General features: G+C 37.3%; 1 protein-coding gene across 1 annotated transcript; it reads left to right on the top strand.

Moving 5' to 3' along the window:
- The first annotated feature begins 63 nt into the window (after window positions 1-63).
- On the top strand, window positions 64-17,433 carry LOC146691100 (serine/threonine-protein kinase pim-1-like). The gene is made up of 12 exons (XM_085434376.1): window positions 64-1,052; window positions 2,225-2,302; window positions 2,506-2,579; window positions 13,638-13,714; window positions 14,127-14,369; window positions 14,504-14,656; window positions 14,778-14,872; window positions 14,998-15,045; window positions 15,149-15,367; window positions 16,421-16,601; window positions 16,688-16,858; window positions 16,948-17,433. Exons 3-12 carry the CDS (start codon window positions 2,572-2,574, stop codon window positions 17,037-17,039), a joined length of 1,287 nt encoding a protein of 428 aa, XP_085290502.1. The 5' UTR covers window positions 64-1,052; window positions 2,225-2,302; window positions 2,506-2,571; the 3' UTR covers window positions 17,040-17,433.
- The last annotated feature ends 52 nt before the right edge of the window (window positions 17,434-17,485 follow it).

Here is a 17,485-nt window from a genome sequence, read left to right as displayed (position 1 = left end):
AGGATACTGTGTTATTACTATTTCAAGGGTCAGAACCGGTGCGATACTGGTACCCATCCCTACCCATCACTAGGGAACAGAACAAACCAGACATCAATTACAACAAAAATGACACTAAACAGTTGTGTTTTGTTTTAACTTTAACATATCATAATTTGATTGGTAGCAACTTTTACAACTACAGTGAGCCAATCACTCATAATTCCTAAACATGTCAATCAGGTAGGAATGAAGTAAGACATTAATAGAAATAAAGAGTTGTATGCTGACATGTAGCCCTTTCCTTGCTTAAATCATTAATATTTTTGAAAAATGAATCTGTGAGAAGACATAGCTTATCAAGATAGAACCATCTAACTAAAGATGAACCAAACTGTTCACAGTTTTATCTAACTCTGTTTTTATAAAGGCTGGTGACCCCTGTTATAGAGTCTGACAGCTGCAGGGATTATATACAAATACTCAACTATACCAGAATTAAACCAGGTCTAAATAAAAAGGAGTGAGTATCACTACAAAGATTAACCTACATTGGTCCTAATACCAGTTTGATATCAGCAAACACCGAGAGCATACATATGGCACCACAGCCATGCTATCGTTGCAAACACTGATAACAGCATAAATTGAATTAAATCAGGACTTGATGAGACATTTCGAGTATCACTAGAAATATTATAAACAGTCGTCTCCGTACCACAGTTTGCTATCAGTAAACACCAACGGCATTCATTGATGGCATAGCACATCCATGTTAGCAGTCTATAAACGATAGTTTAGCATATTAGCACAGGTATCAATAAAGGACTACCGTATTAAACACTTTTACTAACCTCAGGCAGACGGACAGGCGCTCTGCAGGTGGGATTGAGCGCCTGTAGTCGGTGTCTAGGCGGGCGATTCTTGGACCAACGCGGGACAGCAGGTCCTCAAACTGGGCGAGGGGAAGACGGCGATATCGCTGAAATCGGCCGTCATCCAGGCGCAGCTCCTGGAGCAAGTGTTGAAACTCACCAAACTGCTCACGCGTCTGGAGGACCTGATGGACCCAGGTACGGCGAGGACGTCCTTAACGCCGCTGCTCTGCTCTGCACAGTAAATAGAGAAGGGAGACTCTCTCTTCAAACGCTAGCTCGACAGCTGACAAAGATACCGGTCTGGCACAACTTCCTCCCACATTTCCGGTTCACGCACGTCAAAATATGCAATTTTGAGGCGCGATGGATTTTTCTTGGTCACGCGTTGAGGTGCGAATGTGCACGCGTCAAATTAGGGGCGTTTGGGGCGTTTTCGTTCGCGTCTATCGCGTTCAGTGTGAACACACCGTTAATGTTTTGCTTTTATTCCCCTTGTTTTTTAGTGTATTGCATTTATAAAATGAGGTTGCTGTTGTAAAATGTGTGACTTTGGCATATCCTTTAAGTGTGTGAGCTCTCATAAAAAGAAAAAAGAGATTTGTGGGATTAAAATATAATTACATTTTATCATAAGAATCAAGAATCGCACTAACTGTACCATGACATAAAACATGTGGCATTTTACCCAGCTAACTATTTTAATTGGAATTATGTTTTGTAAAGTATATTTTTTGTTTTTATTTTTTGTTTTTGAAGGCTCTGATAGGATGAATTTCTTAGACAACCAAGAAATTGAGGCACTAGTAGCTAACACTGTATTTTAAGCGAAAGCATAATTCTGGCAACCACTACCAATCAGCAATCAGAAAACAAAAATAAAAATAATGATGAGGAAAATGCAAATAGTTCATCCAATCTGGGAATCACATCAGCTTTAAGTAAATCATGCTAGCTCACTGCATGTGACAATCCCACCACCTCCTAACAACAGTATGTTGCTGTCATTAGAAGGACTACATTGTGTGATTATTTCAACAAGTGTCTGAATAAAATTTGACCAACTAATTTAGTTTGTGTGGCTATTTCTGTGTGTATAGATTAATAAAATGATTAGGTTCCATTCAGTAATCCAAATCAAGTGAGTAAACTTTGGAAATAAATCAAGAGAGGATACATACACATAATTCGGTAGTAGAACGACTTTTAGCAGCTATATCTTGAAGTAATCATTTTCTGTATGGCTTTATCATCTCACATAACTGTGGAGGACATTAGGCCCCTCTTTTAACAAAAGAAACTGTTTATTGGGCTTGATTGCTATTTAAAAGTCGGTGCTATTGTTCAGATATTTTTTCTTTTTTTTACAGCCCATTTTTTGTGCTTGTTGCATTACAGTTTTACTAAAGTAAATGACTCATTGTCTTGATACATGCTCAATCATCCAGGTAAGTACATCTTTTTTCTGTTAATATTTTTTATATGGACCAGCCTGTATCCTTATGATGTTAAGACTGCTAGATGAGCTGTTAGTGACACTGAGTTAGTCATGACTATGCTTTCTGTGTTTTTTCTCTCCCCTTTTGGTATCCTGTTCCTGCTGGATGAACCACTTCATCTGATGACTCCGCTGCGCTATCCTGCCTGGTAGATTCTCCTTGCTGCAGGTGTATGCTTCTGCCAGCTGGATGCTGTTACTGGATAGTACACCGTTCCAATGGCGCGGTAGGAACAAATTGAAACACACTAAAAGAAAAGGGTTATTGCTTAAAATTGTGTTTTAATAAATGTGTTAATTGTGTGGATGCTTTAAGCATCCACACTATTGAGTTCCTGTTTCTCTTTATTCTTTATTATTATTGTGTGGATGCTTTAAGCATCCACACTATTGTTTTCCTGTTTCTCTTTATTCTTTATTATTATTATTCTAGTTGCTTCCGTACACTTTTCGCCGTTAAACTACTTCCACAATTTTCAGCCGATTTTCACCGTTCAAATTTTAAACTATTCTGCTATTTTTGCTAATTCCTGCTACGATTTTTGCTATTTTTAACTATTATACTTTTTGAAATATTAAGCTTTTTTCCTTTAATTTGTCCCATTGAAATGAATGGGAAACTTCTGCAATTCTGCTAAATTTTGCTTGTTTTTGAAACTTAACTACTTCCTCATATTTTCACCTAGAACAACCATTCAAATTTTAAAATGTTCACAAATTATTGGGCTATTCAGGTATGATTCAGCTTTTTCAAATCTTCTACTGTTTTACTTTTATGCCTCTTAAAGTTTTGAGTTGCAAAATTGTGATTTTTCACAAAATACATGTGTTGTTATGGTTGCTATGCTCTTGGCTTCCAGTGTGCCACTGAAGGTTTTGCAATTTTCACTTCATGTCCGAACAACTTCCTGCTACTTGCTCAATTTTCACTCAACTTCCACAAATTATACATCAAAACGTAGGTATTTTTGCTGGCTTTCAGAAAATGTCACCATCATTGTTGTGGGATTTATAGAATTTTTGCAAATCTCCTCAGACTAACACAAGGTCAGAAAACTCTCCATATAAAGTGAATGGAGAGCTTGTTCAAAATCACCGCTGGATTTCTGTAATGAGAGGCATATTCGAATCGTCATATCTCCTTAACGAAGCAAAGTTAAGACATGAGGCTTGTCCCCGAATATCTTCAGACACCCCTGACGCTCACAATTCAAGAATTTCTTTCTCACCTATTACCGTTCTGAAATGAGTTGGACTTGTTTGAGGGTAGGAAATTCGTCCTTCGCTCAGATTTCTTCAGATTTCAAACTGTGGAAATGAACCACTTTTTTCTCTCGTCATAACTTTTTGTTGGATTTCCACAGAGACCTGAAAATTTCCATGATTGTTCACCAAAGCCTGCTGTCTCTTACGGTGAAAGAATGATATCGATACTCCAAATAGATTTCGAGTTAGAAAGCGTTGTTTGAGGGCAAGTCAAGGCAGTTTTTGCTTCGCTCTACTCAGTTATGGTGCATTACAAGTCAAATATCTTTAATAATTCATATTTTAATGATAAATTGTAAACACTGGAAGATTCCCCCATCTCTTCTGAACAAAACGGTGTAAGAATGACCGCTCTAGCCCCTACGGTTTGGAAATTATGGTCATTTGTTTGAGGGGAGTCCTCACTATGAGAAATAGGCTGCAATAATCCTGTGCCTCTCTGTGCTGCGTGTGTAAAAAGAGGCACATGTTTTGGCGGGAAAAAGTACACAGGCTCTCTGATTGGTGGATTCAAATTCAGCAGCTCCCAGGCTGACCTAGAAACTTACTTCTCTCTCCCTGTGCATTTTTTTGCTGATTTTTTCATTTAACAAGTATATTTGAGGGACCCTCAGCATGTTCAGCATTTTTTCAGCTGTCCATTTTGCTTTTCCAATTTTTCTGTTTAACTTATTACTATTGTGCTAAATAATACTATTTCTGCTATTTTATAAGATTTGTGCCTAATATAGTATTTCTGCTAAATTACAATATTTCTGCTTTTTATACTATTTGTGCTAAAACATAGTATTTCTACTAAATGTAGTATTTATGCTTAATCATACTATTTCTGCTTTTTATGGGATTTGTGCCTAATATAGTATTTCTGCTTTTTATAGGATTTTTGCTTAATATAGTATTTCTGCTAAATTATAGTATTTCTGCTTTTTATAGTATTTGTGCTTAATATAGTATTTCTGCTAAATTATAGTTTTTCTTCTTTTTATAGTATTTGTGCTAAAACATAGTATTTCTACTAAATGTAGTATTTATGCTTAATAATAGTATTTCTATATATTTCTGCCAGGTCCCCAGGCAGCCAATCCTCTGTGAGGACTGAGACATTCAAATTTTCAAATCAGGGCCTGCACAGTTTCCCAGCCAATCAAATAAGTGTCCTGAGGCATTCAAATTTGCATATTGGGGCCTTCGTGGCTTCTAAGCCAGCCAATCATATCTGAGGGCTGAGGAATTCAAATCCACAAATCAGGGCCTGCACGGCTTCCCAGCCAGCCAATCACATATGTGGTCTCAGGCATTCAAATTTGCATATTGGGGAATTCGTGGCTTCTAAGTCAACAAGTCATCCATGTCATATATCTCTAAAAATTCATATTTTAATATTAAATTGTCAACACTTGAAGATTCCCCCATCTCTTCTGAACAAAACGGTGTAAGAATGACCGTTCTAGCCCCTACGGTTAGGAAATTACGGTCATTTGTTTGAGGGGAGTCGTCACTATGAGAAATAGACTGCAAAAATCCTGTGTCTCTCTGTGCTTCTGCATGTGTAAACAGATGCACCTGTTTTGGCGGGAAAAAGTACACAGGCTCTCTGATTGGTGGATTCAAATTCAGCAGCTCCCAGGCTGACCTAGAAACTTACTTCTCTCTCCCTGTGCATTTTTATGCTGATTTTTTCATTTAACAAGTATATTTGAGGGACCCTCAGCATGTTCAGCATTTTTTCAGCTGTCCATTTTGCTTTTCCAATTTTTCTGTTTAACTTATTACTATTGTGCTAAATCATACTGTTTCTGCTATTTCATAAGATTTGTGCTTAATATAGTATTTCTGCTTTTAATAGGATTTGTGCTTAATATAGTATTTCTGCTTTTTATAGAATTTGTGCTTAATATAGTATTTCTGCTTTTTATATGATTTGTGCTTAATATGGTATTTCTGCTAAATTATAGTATTTCTGCTTTTTATAGGATTTGTGCTAAAACATAGTATTTCTACTAAATGTAGTATTTATGCTTAATCATAGTATTTCTATATATTTCTGCCAGGTCCCAGGCAGCCAATCCTCTGTGAGGACTTAGACATTCAAATTTTCAAATCAGGTCCTGCACGGTTTCCCAGCCAATCATATATGTGTCCTGAGGCATTCAAATTTGCATATTGGGGACTTCATGGCTTCTAAGCCAGCCAATCATATCTGAGGGCTGAGGAATTCAAATCCACAAATCAGGGCCTGCACAGCTTCCCAGCCAGCCAATCATGTATGTGGGCTCCAGGTATTCAAATTTGCATATTGGGGAATTCGTGGCTTCTAAGTCAACAAGTCATCCGTGTCATATATCTCTAAAAATTCATATTTTAATGATAAATTGTCAACACTTGAAGATTCCCCCATCTCTTCTGAACAAAACGGTGTAAGAATGACCGCTCTAGCCCCTACGGTTTGGGAATTATGGTCATTTGTTTGAGGGGAGTCGTCATTATGAGAAATAGACTGCAATGATCCTGTGTCTCTCTGTGCTGCGTGTGTAAAAAGGATGCACCTGTTTTGGAGGGAAAGAGTGCACAGGCTCTCTGATTGGTGGATTCAAATTCAGCAGCTCCCAGGCTGACCTAGAAACTCACTTTTCTCTCCCTGTGTGTGTGTGTGTGTGTGTGTGTGTGTGTGTGTGTGTGTGTGTGACAGAGAGAGAGCGAGAGAGAGAGAGAAAGGCTTTTAATGGGATGATCTCATTCTAAGATTCAAATTCAATATATTTAGACTGGTTGACTGAATTGGATCTTGTGTGTGTGTCTCTGTGCATGTGTGTTTTCTTATGTGTACATATTTGTGATTGTGTGGCTGTTATAGATTTTTTTGCTGATTTTTTTCATTTAACAAGTATAGTTGAGGGACCTTCAGCATGTTCATCATTTTTTCAGCTGTCCATTTTTGCTTTTCCAATTTTTCTATTTAAGTTATTACTATTGTGCTAAATCATACTATTTCTGCTATTTTATATGATTTGTGCTAAATACCGTATTTCTGCCAAATATAGTATTTCTGATTAATTATAGTTTTTTCTACCAAATCATAGTACAGTATTTCTGCTTTTTATAGGGTTTGTGCTTAATATAGTATTTCTGCTAAATTATAGTATTTCTGCTTTTTATAGTATTTGTGCTAAGTTATAGTATTTCTGCCAAATTATAATATTTGTGCTAAAACATAGTCTTAATTTAAAATTACAATATTCATAGTTCATCACAGTGTCTCTGGTAAATCACAATATTTCTGCTCTGTTGTACTATTTTTCTAAATCATAGTGTTTCTGTAATGTTTAAGTATTTTTGGCTAAATATATTCTTTCTGTTATCTTATACTATTTCTCCTAAATTCTTGTATTTTTGAGAAGTTATCATGTTTCTGGTAAGTTACAATATTTCTGCTAAATTCTGCTATGCTATTGTATTTCTGCCAAGTATTATGTTTCTTCTAAGATATTGCAGTTCTGCTAAGTTATTCCATTTTAGCAAACTTCTTTTGCTTCTGCAAAGTTTTTACAATTTCTGCAACTTTTCAGCTTTTTCAGCTACTTTTTGCATACAGCTTCAGCTTTAAGCATCCACACTGCATTTTCGCAGGAAATGCAAATTTTTCTAGTTATTATTATTATTATTCTAGTTGCTTCCGTACACTTTTCGCCGTTTAACTACTTCCACAATTTTCAGCCGATTTTCACCGTTCAAATTTTAAACTATTCTGCTATTTTTGCTCTTTCCTGCTACGATTTTTGCTATTTTTAACTATTATACTTTTTAAAATATTAAGCTTTTTTCCTTTAATTTGTCCCATTGAAATGAATGGGAAACTTCTGCAATTCTGCTAAAATTTGCTTGTTTTTGAAACTTAACTACTTCCTCATATTTTCACCTAGAACAACCATTCAAATTTTAAAATGTTCACAAATTATTGGGCTATTCAGGTATGATTCAGCTTTTTCAAATCTTCTACTGTTTTACTTTTATGCCTCTTAAAGTTTTGAGTTGCAAAATTGTGATTTTTCACAAAATACATGCGTTGTTATGGTTGCTATGCTCTTGGCTTCCAGTGTGTCACTGAAGGTTTTGCAGTCTTCTCTTCATGTCCGAACAACTGTTTGCTACTTGCTCAATTTTCACTCAACTTCCACAAATTATACATCAAAACGTAGGTATTTTTGCTGGCTTTCAGAAAATGTCACCATCATTGTTGTGGGATTTATAGAATTTTTGCAAATCTCCTCAGACTAACACAAGGTCAGAAAACTCTCCATATAAAGTGAATGGAGAGCTTGTTCAAAATCACCGCTGGATTTCTGTAATGAGAGGCATATTCGAATCGTCATATCTCCTTAACGAAGCAAAGTTAAGACATGAGGCTTGTCCCCGAATATCTTCAGACACCCCTGACGCTCACAATTCAAGAATTTCTTTCTCACCTATTACCGTTCTGAAATGAGTTGGACTTGTTTGAGGGTAGGAAATTCGTCCTTCGCTCAGATTTCTTCAGATTTCAAACTGTGGAAATGAACCACTTTTTTCTCTCGTCATAACTTTTTTTTGGATTTCCACAGAGACCTGAAAATTTCCATGATTGTTCACCAAAGCCTGCTGTCTCTTACGGTGAAAGAATGATATCGATACTCCAAATAGATTTCGAGTTACAAAGCGTTGTTTGAGGGCAAGTCAAGGCAGTTTTTGCTTCGCTCTACTCAGTTATGGTGCATTACAAGTCAAATATCTTTAATAATTCATATTTTAATGATAAATTGTAAACACTGGAAGATTCCCCCATCTCTTCTGAACAAAACGGTGTAAGAATGACCGCTCTAGCCCCTACGGTTTGGAAATTATGGTCATTTGTTTGAGGGGAGTCCTCACTATGAGAAATAGGCTGCAATAATCCTGTGCCTCTCTGTGCTGCGTGTGTAAAAAGAGGCACATGTTTTGGCGGGAAAAAGTACACAGGCTCTCTGATTGGTGGATTCAAATTCAGCAGCTCCCAGGCTGACCTAGAAACTTACTTCTCTCTCCCTGTGCATTTTTTTGCTGATTTTTTTCATTTAACAAGTATATTTGAGGGACCCTCAGCATGTTCAGCATTTTTTCAGCTGTCCATTTTGCTTTTCCAATTTTTCTGTTTAACTTATTACTATTGTGCTAAATAATACTATTTCTGCTATTTTATAAGATTTGTGCCTAATATAGTATTTCTGCTAAATTACAATATTTCTGCTTTTTATACTATTTGTGCTAAAACATAGTATTTCTACTAAATGTAGTATTTATGCTTAATCATACTATTTCTGCTTTTTATGGGATTTGTGCCTAATATAGTATTTCTGCTTTTTATAGGATTTTTGCTCAAACATAGTATTTCTACTAAATGTAGTGTTTATGCTTAATCATCCTATTTCTGCTTTTTATAGGATTTGTGCTTAATATAGTATTTCTGCTAAATTATAGTATTTCTGCTTTTTATAGTATTTGTGCTAAAACATAGTATTTCTACTAAATGTAGTATTTATGCTTAATCATAGTATTTCTATATATATATCTGCCAGGTCCCCAGGCAGCCAATCCTCTGTGAGGACTGAGAAATTCAAATTTTCAAATCAGGGCCTGCACGGCTTCCCAGCCAATCATATATGTGTCCTGAGGCATTCAAATTTGCATATTGGGGCCTTCATGGCTTCTAAGCCAGCCAATCATATCTGAGGGCTGAGGAATTCAAATCCACAAATCAGGGCCTGCACAGCTTCCCAGCCAGCCAATCATGTATGTGGGCTCCAGGTATTCAAATTTGCATATTGGGGAATTCGTGGCTTCTAAGTCAACAAGTCATCCATGTCATATATCTCTAAAAATTCATATTTTAATGATAAATTGTCAACACTTGAAGATTCCCCCATCTCTTCTGAACAAAACGGTGTAAGAATGACCGCTCTAGCCCCTATGGTTAGGAAATTATGGTCATTTGTTTGAGGGGAATCCTCACTATGTGAAATAAACTGAAAGAAGCAGGTCTATGTCTCTGTGCTGCGTGTGTAAAAAGATGCACCCGTTTTGGCGGGAAAACGTAAACAGCCTCTCTGATTGGTGGATTCAAATTCAGCAGCTCCCAGGCTGACCTAGAAACTTAGTCCTCTCTCCCTGTGTGTGTGTGTGTGTGTGTGTGTGTGTGTGTGTGTGTGTGTGTGTGTGTGTGTGTGTGTGTGTTTAGTGGGAGAGAGAGGACCCTGCCCTTATTTGACAGCATGTCATTGTAGGATTTAAATTGAACATAGTTAGACTGGTTGACTGGATTAGAGCCTGTGTTTGTGTGTCCCTCTGTGCATTTGTGTTTCAATAAGTTATTACTATTCTGCTAAATCATAGTATTTCTGGTACTTTTCGGTACTTGTGCTAAATACAGTATTTCTGCTAAATCATACTATTTCTGCTTTTCATAGGATTTATGCCTAATATAGTATTTCTGCTAAATTATAGTATTTCTGCTTTTTATAGGATTTGTGCCTAACATAGTATTTCTGCTAAATTATAGTATTTCTGCTTTTTATAGGATTTGTGCTTAACATAGTATTTCTGCTAAATTATAGTATTTCTGCTTTTTATACTATTTGTTCTAAATTATAGTATTTCTGCTTTTTATAGGATTTGTGCTTAATATAGTATTTCTGCTAAATTATAGTTTTTCTTCTTTTTATAATATTTGTGCTAAAACATAGTATTTCTACTAAATGTAGTATTTATGCTTAATAATAGTATTTCTATATATTTCTGCCAGGTCCCCAGGCAGCCAATCCTCTGTGAGGACTGAGACATTCAAATTTTCAAATCAGGGCCTGCACAGTTTCCCAGCCAATCAAATAAGTGTCCTGAGGCATTCAAATTTGCATATTGGGGCCTTCGTGGCTTCTAAGCCAGCCAATCATATCTGAGGGCTGAGGAATTCAAATCCACAAATCAGGGCCTGCACGGCTTCCCAGCCAGCCAATCACATATGTGGTCTCAGGCATTCAAATTTGCATATTGGGGAATTCGTGGCTTCTAAGTCAACAAGTCATCCATGTCATATATCTCTAAAAATTCATATTTTAATATTAAATTGTCAACACGTGAAGATTCCCCCATCTCTTCTGAACAAAACGGTGTAAGAATGACCGTTCTAGCCCCTACGGTTAGGAAATTACGGTCATTTGTTTGAGGGGAGTCGTCACTATGAGAAATAGACTGCAAAAATCCTGTGTCTCTCTGTGTTGCTGCGTGTGTAAACAGATGCACCTGTTTTGGTGGGGAAAAGTGCACAGCCTCTCTGATTGGTGGATTCAAATTCACCAGCTCCCAGGCTGACCTAGAAACTTACTTCTCTCTCCCTGTGTGTGTGTGTGTGTGTGTGTGTGTGTGTGTGTGTGTGTGTGTGTGTTTGTGTGTGTGTGTGTGTGTGTGTGTGACAGAGAGAGAGAGAGAGAGAGAGAGAGAAAGGCTTTTAATGGGTTGATCTCATTCTAAGATTTAAATTCAATATATTTAGACTGGTTGACTGAATTGGATCTTGTGTGTGGGTCTCTCTGTGCATGTGTGTTTCCTCATGTGTACATATTTGTGATTGTGTGGCTGTAATAAATTTTTTTGCAGATTTTTGTCATTTAACAAGTATATTTGAGGGACCCTCAGCATGTTCAGCATTTTTTCAGCTGTCCATTTTGCTTTTCCAATTTTTCTGTTTAACTTATTACTATTGTGCTAAATCATACTATTTCTGCTATTTTATAAGATTTGTGCTTAATATACTATTTCTGCTTTTATAGGATTTGTGCTTAATATAGTATTTCTGCTAAATGTAGTATTTATGCTTAATCATACTATTTCTGCTTTTCATAGTATTTGTGCTTAATATAGTATTTCTGCTAAATTTAGTATTTCTGATTAATTATAGTTTTTCTACTAAATCATAGTACAGTATTTCTGCTTTTTATGGGATTTGTGCTAAAACAAAGTATTTCTACTAAATGTAGTATTTGTGCTTAATCATACCATTTCTGCTTTTTATAGGATTTGTGCTTAATATAGTATTTCTGCTAAATTATAGTATTTCTGCCAAATTATAATATTTGTGCTAAAACATAGTCTCAATTTAAAATTACAATATTCATAGTTCATCACAGTGTCTCTGGTAAATCACAATATTTCTGCTCTGTTGTACTATTTTTCTAAATCATAGTGTTTCTGTAATGTTTAAGTATTTTTGGCTAAATATATTCTTTCTGTTATCTTATACTATTTCTCCTAAATTCTTGTATTTTTGAGAAGTTATCATGTTTCTGGTAAGTTACAATATTTCTGCTAAATTCTGCTATGCTATTGTATTTCTGCCAAGTATTATGTTTCCTCTAAGATATTGCAGTTCTGCTAAGTTATTCCATTTTAGCAAACTTCTTTTGCTTCTGCAAAGTTTTTACAATTTCTGCAACTTTTCAGCTTTTTCAGCTAGTTTTTGCATACAGCTTCAGCTTTAAGCATCCACACTGCATTTTCGCAGGAAATGCAAATTTTTCTAGTGTTAATTAAGTGTTCATTGTGTGCTGGAGGTCCTACTGGTCCTATGGTGGAGCAGCTACTACCTCTCCTTTAAGAAACTTGCCTCTGATGGGATACAGATATTTGGGACACATTTCAATTCTTGTAAGGGTTTAAAAAATACACAAACTTGGAAGAGTTGGCTGGATTTGTACAAAATGAGATGGCTGGCAATGGAAAGATGCAATTCGATTGTTACATGTTTAACCCTTTAAAGCCGGTCGGAGCAGGCACGCTCTGTTTTGCGTAACTATTTTTAAATCCCTGTAGAACCGGGAACCGCGTAAGCTAGCGCAATAATTTTTTTTGCATATGAAACCAGAGTTGTACTTAAATCTTATGCCATCGGCTTGTCCTAGGTCATGGTTTCCTTACACATATAGCTTTGCAAAAATTGCATAAAAGCGCTTGCGGGAACAAAAACATAATATTCCAGAAACACGCTTTGCCGATCCGATCAGCTGTTCGTAACACTTCCCACATTGAAACAGACGTCAGCGCGAACGATCGCATGTCCACCATTTCCTGCCCGAAACCGGAAGTGACGTCATTTTCGCGGAAAATGTAGTTTTTTACTTGTAGGCCTTAAGAGCCTATACTGGTGTTTTTATAAGTCATGTTTGACTTTATGCTTTTCTGAATAGTTTCTGGGATGCTTAGAACTCGAATTGCACTGCTTAAAATAGTTTATTTTGATGCACATGCTGTTTTCTTTGCAAATTTGCATCATAGGATTGTTTTTCGTTATTCCTGCAGTATGTAAAAATTGGTGTATCTCAAAAATAAAACTATGAAGACACTCAAAATAAATTTCCTGTTGTTGTAAACTATTTTTTGCAACTTTTTTGTATTTAAAGTTTTGAGGGATAAGCCTCTTAAATTTCTCCAAGTAGAAATATATTTAAAAAAAACCAAAAACGATTTTCAATTTTTTTTGTAGTTTGTTGCACTTTTTTGCAATTAATGTAGTTACTATGGACTTAATGCATACATATTATTAAAATATGGGCTATAACAGTTGTATTGATGTATAGCAACTTGAAATGCTCCCAAAAATGGCACTACAGCATGTAAAAATATAAAGTAAGCTCTGGCGAACTTGGTTCTATGGTAGGTCTTAAAGGGTTAAACAAATAATGAAAGGATAATGAAAGAAAGTTTAATGTGAAATTACTGAATTATATGAAATATTATGGCTTTGTCTGCCAGAGTGTTTTTCTTTAAACTACTTGGGACACTGCCTTTTAGTGATGTCACTAAAAGGCAAGGTTCTAATGTTGTGTTGCCATAGTCTCCGGAGTTTACTTTTAAAGCTCACTTACAGAACTGACTTATACAGCTTAGTTAGAAAAGTCAAGCATCCAGACATTTGAAGGACTATTCACTCATTAAGGTGACATTTTCTATTTTAAAAGTTCTCAAAAAATTCAGATGAAAAAGGAAACAAGAAAAGTTACGACTGAGGCAGATAAGAAAGATCCAGGAGATCAAAGTAAGTAAAAAAAAAAAAAATCCCCCAAATAACAGAATCGACATTTCTAACAATGTTGAGGCTCTGTGTATAAAACGATTCATTTTTAGAGGATTTAAATCCTGGTTTTGATTGAAACTAACCTAAGTGCAACATGTCTAATCAAAGAAAGGTTACTGGGGCACTTTGTCTTTTGGTAAAATAATGTGACAAGTTTATTCTTGGACTGAGCAGTGAAAACAGAGCAACAAGTGTCATCAGTATCTAGACTTAGTAGACCTAGTATTGACTCGTGTTGGTGTGTTTTTTTATCAAAAGGATAAACTTGTTATTATATTGTAAGCAATACTAATTAAAAATTCAGTGACATCAAAATCCTTCTAGTCCTGATGTCGAGCGCTCTTTTTCACTAATGTGTTGTTGTTGTTTATAGATTGTAAGAGCAGGATGGCTAAAAGAAAGGCCAGTCCTGAAAAAACGACCCCCATAAAAAGAAGGAGGGTCACTGAGCAGGCTGGTCCTTCCACCAGCTCAGATGCTCATGTGGTCAGGGGAGTCAAGCGAAAGGTCCAACAAGATGAAGCGGGGACAGCCAACACAGCAAAGAAGCGTAAACTTCTTGACCATGTGAGCGGTGACAAGGGGCAGGCATCTTCCTGGTTGGACACTGGTAAAGGTAGGCTAATTAGTTGAGTGAGGGGTAGATTAAGTGTACATCTGGTTGCTAGTTTGAAGATATTAGTGTTTGGGAGATATTTGTGTCTATTATCTAATAAGCTGACGTGCTTTTGGTGTTTTCCACATCTGCAGACTGCAGCATAGAGATTTCAGAGAGCTGCAGTAAAAACAAAAAGGCTGGCAAAAGGAAAGCTGCGGGAGACACCAGGGACCCACCTAAGAAAAAGAAAGTGGACCAGGACAAAACCAAAACTGTTGCCAAAAAGTCAGTGGCTGAACAGAAACGTAAGTAGCAAGCAGCTTGGCTTTTATATTCAGGTGAAGAGCAAAATGAACATTTAGGGTACAGCAGAGAGTAATTTGTGTGACAGCTGTAGTAAAACCCAATTTGTGTTTGTCTGTTTAGGTGACTTCCAAGCGAGATACGTGGAGGAGCACCGGCTTGGAGAAGGAGGGTGTGGAGCAGTGTTTGCTGGCTACCGCATAAAGGATCATTTACCAGTAAGTGTTCAGATGGTGGTAGTAAGACAGGCAGTAACGCAGATAAGGGATAATATCGTAAGCTGTTTTACACCTTTAATTATGTCATACTGAGGAAATGCTCATCAATGCCCTGTGTCTTTTAGGTGGCCATCAAACACATCCCAAAGGGGAACGTGTACTGCAAAGTGAAGGTAAATATGCAAGACTTGAATTGCTTTTACATTAGTGGATTGCATGCAGCGTTCACCTGTGGAACGTCTGTGCCTCATCATCCACTTTGTTGAAATATTTCAGGATGATAACGGGAAGAATGTGTCAGTGGAAGTTGCCATCATGCTGAAGCTTGCAGCTGAAGCAGATGGATCAGTGGAAACATCAGCCCCAGTGTCTCTGTTGGAGTGGTTTGACTTTGGCAGAGAGCTGATCCTGGTGATGGAGAGACCTGTCCCCGCTGTGGACCTGGATAAATATATAGAAGAAAATGGAGGATTTTTGCCAGAGGACAAGGCCAAGGCAAGTTGACTTGCTTTAGAAGAGTCTTAGACTGTACATCATTCAATCAAAGCACAGAGTGTTAGAGAAACATTAACCCATTGATTGATTATTGTCTTTTTCATCGTTTCCAGGTAGGGCTGGGCTATATCATACCATTCACGGTAATACCGGGGTAATTTTGGGCAACGATAGGAAAATGAAATATCGCGATAGAATATGGGTAAAACGCGCATGCGCAGTGCCTTTGTTTACATACGCACATGGCGGTGACGCCGCATGAATTCTGGTTGTGTTTACTGACCTCAAAACGATGACGCACAATGAGAAGAGCGAAAGTGGATCGTTGAATGAAACGGATGAACCAGAACTGGTTTGTAAAAATGCTGCAACTTTAGTGGTGTGGAACTGGTTTAGCTTTCGTCCGTCAGATACACAACAAAGCACAATTTTTGGGAGCGAATGCTAGCGGGGCGTCGTTATTACCGTGTTGTTTGGAAAATACGGCACACTTAAAATCAATCCTTTGATTTTTCTGAAACTCGACAGTGCCCCTTATAATCCCGTGTGACTTATGTATGAATTCTGGTTGTGTTTACTGACCTCAAAACGATTTTATGTACACGGCGACTTTGCTAAGCTACAAAGCAGCACCGCTCGATGGATTGTCGGAGCATTACGGCTATCGTAGGCAGGCGCCTCGCGGAGTGATACGTACTGCACCTCAACATTATATTACCGTATTGTGTGTGTATAACCTCTTTTTAAGTTTTGTGGATATTATACATGGTTATGCTGAGGATATGTCGGCCAATTTCCACTGGAAATGCCTTTTGGTTAAACTGTCAGCAAGGAATTTGCACTGTTACATTTTTATATAACTTTAATGGACATAAAAAAACAGCTGCTTGTTTAAGTGAAAATACATTGATGGGGTTTTTTGCACTAATAGTTGTGGAGTTGTAAAGTATTTTGTCTAGTGTCAATTATATCGTCAGTTATATCGTTATCGCAACTTTTCAAATGTATATCTTGATAAATATTTTTGGTCATATCGCCCTGCTCTATTTCCAGGTCATTCTGAAGCAGCTGGTTGATGCTGCGAAGCACCTGGAGGATAAACACATCTTTCACCGGGACATCAAGAGTGAGAACATTCTAATTGAGACCGGCTCAGATGTACCGCGTGTTCGTATCATCGACTTTGGACTGAGCTGCTTTGTTAAGGAGCAGTCGCAGTACCGCGTCTTCTATGGTAACATATTCTGCTCTTGCTCTTCACAGATGTCACAATTTTCGCCTTTTGTTTTAGAAGAAATTGCAATTGTGTCTGTTTATTAGGTACAGAAATTTACTCCCCTCCCGAGTGGTACGGGCGCAGTTGCTACAGGTGTGGACCCACCACGGTATGGCAAATGGGAGTGGTTCTGTACGAAGCGCTTCATGCGGGAGACTTTAACACCACGAGCTTCCTCAAAAAGCGCCTGAAATTCAAAAGACATCTGTCCAAAAGTAAGAAAACGTCACACTTCAAGACTGACTGATGGCTTGGACCACTGGAACTATCATCTTCATGTTTTTTCTCTTTCCTTTCTTTCCAGACTGCCGGGATTTCTTGGACGCGTGTTTAACCAAAGTCCCGGAGACGCGGCCGACGCTGGAGGAGCTACAGCATCACACGTGGCTGAGATAAGCATATCACACACACACACAAACACACACAATTCAGACGTTATCATTTATGTGTGATGTATGAATTACCTTGCTTTTTTTCAGGAAATAATTTTTTTAATTGGCCCACTTTAAATTTCAGTGTTTTGGAATTCCTGTAACCCCCCCAGCCATCCCAGGAAAGGGGATCTCTCTTTGAATGGGCTTTCCCGAGGTTTCTTCCCGTCAATCTGGCCCCCCCAGGGGAGTTTTTCCTCGTCTTCATAGAGAGCTTGGGCTGGGTCAGGAGCTCCATCAAAACTGTCTTTATTTAATTACTCTAATGTAATCATATACTTTAAAGTAATCAAATAAAAGACAGTAAAAATCTGAAGACTTGAAGTAAACTTCCATTAAAATAAAACTTGTTTAATTCATCTTTGCTGAGGATACTGTGTTATTACTATTTCAAGGGTCAGAACCGGTGCG

Source organism: Copadichromis virginalis, linkage group LG16, assembly GCF_057382275.1.
Source record: "Copadichromis virginalis isolate Kocher_CV1m ecotype Utaka linkage group LG16, C_Virginalis_male_GT1.1, whole genome shotgun sequence".
Lineage (NCBI taxonomy): Eukaryota > Metazoa > Chordata > Actinopteri > Cichliformes > Cichlidae > Copadichromis > Copadichromis virginalis.
Note: the sequence above shows the minus strand (reverse complement) of the source record. Positions and strands in the feature narration are given on the sequence as shown.